At 48.9% G+C, this 8,142-nt stretch overlaps 4 protein-coding genes across 4 annotated transcripts; 1 reads left to right on the forward strand and 3 right to left on the reverse strand.

Annotated features, from left to right (window-relative positions):
- Positions 1 to 78: 78 nt before the first annotated feature.
- Positions 79 to 1,234, reverse strand: BDV38DRAFT_292746 (zinc-binding alcohol dehydrogenase family protein). The gene has a single exon (XM_032062081.1). The coding sequence runs from the start codon at positions 1,213 to 1,215 to the stop codon at positions 193 to 195; it is 1,023 nt and encodes a 340-aa protein (XP_031913915.1). The 5' UTR covers positions 1,216 to 1,234; the 3' UTR covers positions 79 to 192.
- A 1,088-nt stretch (positions 1,235 to 2,322) lies between these two features.
- Positions 2,323 to 3,749, reverse strand: BDV38DRAFT_292748 (uncharacterized protein; the record flags this gene model as incomplete). The annotated part of the gene is made up of 4 exons (XM_032062082.1): positions 3,194 to 3,749; positions 2,734 to 2,947; positions 2,533 to 2,697; positions 2,323 to 2,420 (listed from the first exon to the last, which is right to left on the reverse strand). Exons 1-4 carry the CDS (start codon positions 3,407 to 3,409, stop codon positions 2,323 to 2,325), a joined length of 693 nt encoding a protein of 230 aa, XP_031913916.1. The 5' UTR covers positions 3,410 to 3,749.
- Positions 3,750 to 3,938: 189 nt separating this feature from the next.
- BDV38DRAFT_246306 (NAD-dependent epimerase/dehydratase family protein) lies at positions 3,939 to 5,589 on the reverse strand. Its single transcript, XM_032054536.1, has one exon. The coding sequence runs from the start codon at positions 4,988 to 4,990 to the stop codon at positions 4,061 to 4,063; it is 930 nt and encodes a 309-aa protein (XP_031913917.1). The 5' UTR covers positions 4,991 to 5,589; the 3' UTR covers positions 3,939 to 4,060.
- Positions 5,590 to 6,199: 610 nt separating this feature from the next.
- Positions 6,200 to 7,603, forward strand: BDV38DRAFT_246316 (GPI anchored serine-threonine rich family protein). The gene is made up of 5 exons (XM_032054537.1): positions 6,200 to 6,474; positions 6,530 to 6,608; positions 6,677 to 6,811; positions 6,872 to 7,038; positions 7,177 to 7,603. The coding sequence occupies exons 1-5, from the start codon at positions 6,423 to 6,425 to the stop codon at positions 7,332 to 7,334; spliced, it is 591 nt and encodes a 196-aa protein (XP_031913918.1). The 5' UTR covers positions 6,200 to 6,422; the 3' UTR covers positions 7,335 to 7,603.
- The last annotated feature ends 539 nt before the right edge of the window (positions 7,604 to 8,142 follow it).

Consider the following 8,142-nt stretch of genomic DNA (forward strand, 5'->3'; position numbering starts at 1 on the left):
GAATTCTTTATCCGTTGCAAGGTAGTGTGAAGCGATGAGAACCTTTGTATGAATTTGTGTCTACAAAGGCTTTCAACTCTTACCGGTAGATTGTAGATAGTCCGTTCAATTAATTACTGTTTATTGCTTTCGCTCGCGTAGTTCTGTACAAGTGTGTTTACCCTTTACAACAACTGAAGCTCTTGTATTTATTCAATTGTCCTTGATCTTCAAGACATACTTGAGCGCACTGGCCTTTCCCTCCTTGAGGTTGGTCAGTGCTATCTGAACGCCCTGAAGACCGCCAGGGATGAGCTCATGCGGATGAGGCGTGAGCCAGCCTTCTCTAAGCCCAAGAGTGAAGAACCTCGACCAGATGTAAGCGAATTCCTTCTCGTCTTTATGGGCCCTCCCAACATCGGTGAATTCCACCCGAATATTCTCAGGACATTCCTCCGGTCCCACCGGGCTGACAACAGACATGGCGCCGCAGTCAGACTCCAATACCTGAGTGACAACGCTGAAACTGGCCTTCTCACTGACGGCGTCCAGAGCATAACGAAGCTGCTTTGTGGCTTTCCGAATAGCAGCGATCACGGCAGATTCACCTTCGCGATAGTCAATGACCACGTCACCCTTGCTCTCGTCCAGGTGACTGCGAACGAAATCTTTTCCTCGTCCGGCAACACAAATAATCGGATGGATATCGGCTTTCTGTAGCAGCTTGATAGCGAACATTCCCACAGCACTTGCAGCACCGTAAATTAGGACTCCACCCTCTGGCTTCTGAGACCATGTCTTTTCTTTGAACCACGGTTCGGGCAGCCCTAGGCGCGAGAAGAGCGCCAATGACGCGGTCATAGCAGCCAGGGGGACTGTTGCAGCTTGCTCAAAGGAAATATTATCGGGGATGTGGAACGTGGCATAATCTTCGCCGATGGCATATTCAGCATAGCTGCCATGTGGAGTCGTATAGTCGTGATAAGCTGCGACCCGATCTCCCACTTGGAATCCCGAGACACTGTCGCCGATCTGATGGACATATCCAGCGATATCATCTCCCGTATTGGCGCCATTGAAATTTTCCATCCATGCTGGGAATTTCCAATCTTTAGGGTTGGTGCCACTCGCAACGACTTTGATAAGTATCTGACCGGCTCGGGGCTTGGGAATGGACACCTGGTGAACACGGACATCCACCATGTCATTTCGGATAAACACTTGTGCTTCCTCCATTTTGATAATCAAACGATACCGCTGAGCCGTATGCTGACTAGCTAGGACGTATAGATGGATGACTTGTAACTGTTTTCTCTTATATGACGGACGTATGTACCGTAATAATCTGATTATCAATTATTGTTAAGCTAAATAACTAGGGTTTGTAAGCGACAGAAAACCCCTAATTATTGTGCTTATGGTAGGATGAATCGATGTTTCGAGATTCGTCCACCTCGTTTAGACGCCGCAGAAGAGGAAGAATCATTCGCCAAGGGCGGATTTGCTGCTCGATCTTGACCTGCATTACCTAACTTTTCAACGTTCTCCACACCAGCTAAAGATGATAATTGGCGAAGAGGTCGCCGACTCAGCGAACCAGAATGTCTCCCAGGTGGGGATGATCCACTACCAGTCACCTCCGCTATTTGCTTGACGGGCGAGATTGGAGCACCGAGTCACTGCGGGTTCTATATGGATGCGTACCTCTGGCGAAAGGGCGGGTGTCGCAGGGAAGTGTGAGATAGGATCTGAAAGTAGACATTGCTTCTGATATCGATGTGAAAGTGTTGTACTCCTGAAGAAGAGTACTGTGGTTCAAGAGGCGTGTCTATATGAAGGGCATTCGCGCTTCGACGCCTGATGTCGGTTGTGGCTATAGTGAATTACCCAGTAGGGATGTCTTAACGCTAATACAGGGAAGAATAGTGAATGTAGGAGTTATTGGAGAGTACGAGGTAATTGTTCGCTTCAGGGCGATATACTGTACAATATACTCTTAGAACTAAGAAGGATTGTTGTATGTCGATCCACTGTGGCTACCCCGAAGTATCGGACAAACCATCTAGGACTAGATAACTCTTATATATCGCCATTCGAATAGGGATACAAAACGACAATTACGCCTAGATTAATAGGCTCTACGTGAGAAAATGGATTGCATCAGCTGAAACTGAGGAGGTTGCAATTTATGAGTGACTGAAACGCGACCATCTAGACGAATTATCCATACAGAAGCCCTAAGGCATTCAGCATTTTCGTATCTTTGACCAACATAGGACTATCGTACTCCCCAGTATTCCTATAGAGGAACTTGATCCAACCACCGAATAAGCTGCTATAGTTCTACAAGACTTGCTTCAGATATTCCTGTAATTTCTCCAGGATTTGCGTTGCGATACTAGTGGAAGCCCAGCATATATCAACCGCATACCTTTGAAGCGCTAAAGATCATCATCGACAAACTGACATAGTTCACACAGCATGTAAAAAGTGTTGTTCTACCGGATGTCTTCCACATAAGCCGGGTCGTCATTTCCGATCGCAATCTAGCACCGATACGTTCCAGAATCAGGCGCTCGCCGGTGTAGCATGAGTAGCCGCAAGGGCAAATTGTGAGTCCCAGGCCCTTCTGCTTCACATTAACGAGAAGGAAAAGATCATCCACAACATGCAGACCGTGGTCAATCCGGCCTGCTCCTGTGCCACCCCGCTGGTCAACTGCCTGAGCAACGTGGCGTCAGGAATGATTTGCACTCAAGTCGCAGTAACAGGTTACCTTCAAATCATCATCCCTCGCTCTTTGAAATACATCTTCGAAAAAGAGAGGTGGGCGATCTCTTTCCAGGAAATCGAGACCAACCCCGGCGATCATGTCACGATAGGGAAGAGCAGCGATGTACCGCGACATTGCAGATTCCGGGGATATGCCTCGTAGGAAACACATGATCCACTGGGATTGAACTCGTTTCTATACGTTAGGCTGCCCAAGTGTTCAAAAATGCTAGTCTCGGTACATTCATTCAACTTTTGCGCTGCCTCCAGCTGAGCCCGCCGAAAGCCTTTCATCACGGCGTCGAGAGACACGCCCCTCAGAGTGTGGCATTGGGGTCAAAGAAAGGCTCGCAAGACCGGATATTCATCTAGGCTGCGTGTTAGAAATAGTTCAACGCAAAGTCGTAAAAGTCTTCCTCGTCGAGAAGAACGTCGAAACCACCATAGTAAAGCTGGAAAAATCGGTGCGTTCCTCCCTCAACATCCCCTCTTCTAAATCATGGCGCAGGTCATGCAAGCCTTCCAGTGCTGATAGGTTATGGCAGGGCTTACCCGTCCTGGAATCTGGTAATGGCGTTCCATGGCTGACTGAGAGCGACCACCGAAGCTCTAGTGTTATAGTCCCTTCGATGTGGAAGTGCATTTCCACTTTGAGCATGTGTTTGATGCACCCATCGTCGGTCTCGGATCAAATTCCGATATTCGCGGATGGTCCCGTTTGACAGGAATGGTTTAAATATGTTCATATTGGTATCTTTACACCAAGCTATGTCTTGCTTGGTATGAAGGAAGTGGCGGTTGTGGCCTGAAAGTGAGGAATTTGCTGCCACTTGATCATGAACAGCCAGGCATGATATACGTAGTTTGTCCCGCATAAGTTGTATGTTTGTATGGAACAGGTACACGTAGTAATGATTCATGATATGGCATGCATCACCCAGCCTGAGGAAATCTCGGACTTTATATGATTAGTTCTGCGCTGGGATAACCAGTTCCTGCAGCCTTGGGATCGTGGCGGAGGACTAGAGATTCATACCACAAGAGGGATATGCAAGTGTGCATCGACTATGACGGTATCTATGAGATCGCAGAAGAACATCGCATATCTGTGGCTACTATTCCCCAATGAGTGGGGACCAGGGCAGGGCATATTGAATGGTATTGAAGCATAGAGACTCAATTCGTAACGTGTACATGCTGCATACGGCAGTGGACTATCATAGTACGGAAGATCTTGATCCAGGCTTCCTGTTTAATTATGTATGAACTTAGAATGTGGTTCTGGATGACAGTTTGCGGCGTGACATAATTACTCTTTCTCCTCATGGACCCATCCCAGAATTCTCTTTGCCTTCTCTGTTGTGAAGAACGACTGATTACTCGACAGGTCACCACGAATCTCCGCATCTGGATAATACTTCTTCGCAAGCTCCTGGGATGGCGTATCCTGAGTCGTTGTAGGGGCCACAATATTAAAAACCTCGCATCCGTTCAATCCCTCGCCCTTTTCTACTGCCAACAAGCATGCTCTCGCCGTCGCCTGAGCACTAACCCACCCCCACAAACTCTTCACTGCGGAGCTATCCCAATTCTCCGCGTGTCCTTTTTGCGTCTCTGAGCGCGATGCGACCGCATGGATGCGCATACACGCGATGTTCATTCCGGGATACCACCGCGCGAAGGCCTTCCCCTGCATCTCTGCCTCGTCTTTCGCCAGGGCATATGCGTCTGTCGGCCGTTCCGGCGCTTCTTCGTCGATGGGGAAGTAGTCGAACTTCAACGGTCGGCTGGCATATTCGAGGCCGATAGCATTCACCGACGAAGCATAGCAGAACTTCTTGATGCCGAGCTCTGCGGCAGCTCGAAACCCGTTGAATGCCGAGTTCACATTGTTATTGTGTACCAGATCATCGCCTTTGTCTAGAGGGTTCGGAATGGCAGCTAGATGGATGACGGCGTCGCAGCCGCGGAAGGCCTCGAGCGTGGCCTTGTAGTCATTCGCAGTGTCCGCGGTTTTCATCTCTGAATTCGGTGTCCCGTCATATTCGGTGTCAGTACGGTCGACCTGGACCGTTGCATGACCAGCTTCCGATGCAGCCTTCACTACGGCCCGTCCGACAGTGCCGCGAGCACCGGTAATTGCGATCTTCATGGTGAGGATTGTTCGTGTGGATAGGTTTCTGGAGTATAGCTGGGGACCTTGACGCGGAATGATGTTGGCAAGAGAACGAAATGACATGCCCGTATATATCTATGAATTGTATGATGCTGATCTTGTCTTCGGCCAGTGACTTCGCTTTTCGTTATCCAGTTCCATGACGTGAATATGATGATGCCCAGCGCAGTCGATGTGCCATGACGCTAGCATGACGGTCTGCACCCTCTCGGTTAAATTCTCAGCTCATCATGTTGCTGTAAATGCTTTATATACAGGAGAAATGACTTAGAAAGCAAAAATCAGATCATTGTGTTAAAAGGATCATCTGTAGACTGTTCTTTCAGAGGTTGAGTAGATGACATCAGGGTTGGTGGTAGATAAGGGTTGCAGCCCTTATCCAGGTCGCTCTCGGATCAACTCTTGCTTCCGTCATTGCCCTATCAAGAAAATGCTGTCTCCATCCCGGGAATTTGAATTCTTGTTTGATATTACGGGGTATAGTAAGGAAAATATCCAAAGACAAAAGTAGGGCCCTTTGAGTCCAGTTGCTAACAAGGTTGCTCCCTTCGCGGCCAACTCACACCAAGCCAATGAATGGCGGCCACGCGGGGCGTCTATTTCAGCCGTCAGACCACGGGGTACTACGTAGGGTCCAGCTGTTGGCGTAGTGAGGGCTGAACAGTAATTAAATGCACGGACAGTGATAAAAGCCGAATTTCACGAAGGATCAGGGAGGGAAAGTTTACACCAGGAGGGGAATACGAAGTGGCCGTTTGATTGAGGCTTGCTCTCCCGACACACCATAGGCATTGCTCATGGCATCAACTTATCCTCGAGATGTGGTTGGCTGGAAAGCCCCAAAAATACCCGGCCGTCCTGCTCGTACCTTATCGCGAGATCACTCAGCATTCGGTAAAACTCCAGTGGCCAGTTCACCAATGGGGCAGCCTCGTGATACTTTTATCGACTCCGGGCCCTGCCAAGACAGCACTAGTGGCGCTCCCTACAGCAAAGAGCCCTAAACAACGATACCACTTGTCTGTTGGAAGACTCTGCGCTCTATCGGGTTCAATGGGCAGTCTCTGAAACTAGCCCAATCCCACTTCTGAGACCATGGTTGTAATGCCCAAGGAATGCTGTCATCGGAAACCTCGCCATCCCAGACACACCTTTGTTTCTTTCCAGTCCATTCTATATTTAGTCAATTTACTGTGTAGAACCTCAGTCATTGTATTTCTCGTAAGTCCATGTACAATTATAGTAACGTTGTCGGTGGATCGTTCGAAGCTTTTCCCTTTTCCCTGGCAGGCCGATCGCCCCCGTCAATATACCATTATATAGATTTTCCAAGGGTTTTGAGACATAGTGATTCACTCATCCCGCTATTTAAATATACCCTCTTCCTGTCTATCCTCTTTCCTTCCTCTCTTCTTCTTTACTACACTCGTTCCAACTTTCGATTCTCTCGTTTATACATAATACTTTTATCCTTTCGGATCCGTAATCAGTCACCATGCGTCTCTCTTACGCCGTCTCTCTCTTGCCTCTGGCTGCTTCCGTTGGAGGTTTGTCTTGCAGAAAATAATGTGACATACGGACACTTGAACTGACTCCCGCTAGCTCTCCAGGTCACTTCCCCCAAGAAGGGTGAGGATGTTGACCTCTCCAAATCCTTCACTGTGAAGTGGGATGCCGTCGAGTATGTCCATGTTTCATTTCGTTATCAACCGCACTAGCTAGTACAGCGCATACTAATAGACGCACCAGCACCGACCCCTCTTCTTTCGATCTCTACATTGTCAACAACGCCGTCTACCCCAGCGTTGAGCAGAAGATCGCCTCCGACGTTGACTCCTCCAAGGGCTCCTACGATGTCTCTGGCCTGTCTGACCTGACCAACGGGTACAGTTCCTTTCCCGATCAAGATTTCGTGTGCCAGAATCCACTAACAATTGGGTACAGCAAGGGCTACCAGATCAACTTCCTCTCCAACTCCGCCAAGAACAGCGGTATTCTCGCTCAGTCCCAGCAGTTCAACGTCGAGGGCTCTTCTGAGTCCACCTCGACCGCCACCGCCAGCGAGTCCAAGACCACCACCTCCGCTACTGGCACTTCCACCGCTACTACTGGTACTGCCTCCTCCACTAAGACTTCCTCCTCTGAGACCACTGAGACTGCCTCCTCCTCTTCCACTGGCCTCACTACCATTACCACCACCGGCACCCAGACTTCGACCGGTGTGAGCACTAACACTCTGTCGATGACAGTTTCCTCCTCCGCCCGTGCCTCTGCTTCGGCCAGCGCGTCCGCCAACAGCACCTCTTCCGGCAGCACCCCCGTCTCTACCGGTGCCGGTGTCTCTCTCGCCGCACCCGTCTCCGCCGCCGCTGGCCTCCTGATGGGTGTCTTGGCCCTCAACCTGTAAATTCGGTGAACCAGCCAAGGACCAAAACCGGCCGGATCACAACGATGTGACGGAATGCGAATGTGGGGGATAGTATGGTACATACGAATAATTTCGGAATGCCAGGGTTACTTCAATACATGATGTAATGGCCGTTAGGGGAGGCGGTTGATAGGGAACGGAACTATAGAATGTATATTTTATTTCGATTAATAGCATCTTGTCTATAGAATGCTGCCTACTGTTTGTCAATCCTTTAACCAATAGTGAAATGCAAGGATACATAAAAATTCATTCAAGACAGGAATGGTACACTGTAGCCACGCTTTTCCCAAGCTTCCGCTGATCATCTTCTCGGCGAACTGCCGGATTGACTGTTGATCTACCGTTCTCTTGTGGGTCGGTAGCTACCTGGCTGTGATTTTATCGCCACTGGGCTATTTGAGGTCTACAAACAATTGTACGATGAATAACTATATTCATCTTTTGTTCAATTGGACTGATAACAATGCAGGGTTGCATCGCTGGGCAAACAAGAATACCCTTGCTGCATCATGCCGCCACAACGGCGATGGCAAATGGGATGGGTAACAATTCGAGCCCTAAGTCCCCACTACAACGACCCCAGTCCGAGGACCCTTGCCTGACTTTTGACATTTCCAGTCCCTCGACCGAGCGAATGGGGGGATCCGTCAATATTACTCGGATAGTCAATGACGTAGAGGATTCTGATTATTCAATAAAAATACCGATATAGCCGACGGCAAGTCGAATCCGAGACAAGTGACTCGTCTAAAAGAATAGTCAAAAGATACATTTCTATTACTCA

The sequence above is a fragment of the Aspergillus pseudotamarii genome (genome assembly GCF_009193445.1).
Source record: "Aspergillus pseudotamarii strain CBS 117625 unplaced genomic scaffold BDV38scaffold_25, whole genome shotgun sequence".
Lineage (NCBI taxonomy): Eukaryota > Fungi > Ascomycota > Eurotiomycetes > Eurotiales > Aspergillaceae > Aspergillus > Aspergillus pseudotamarii.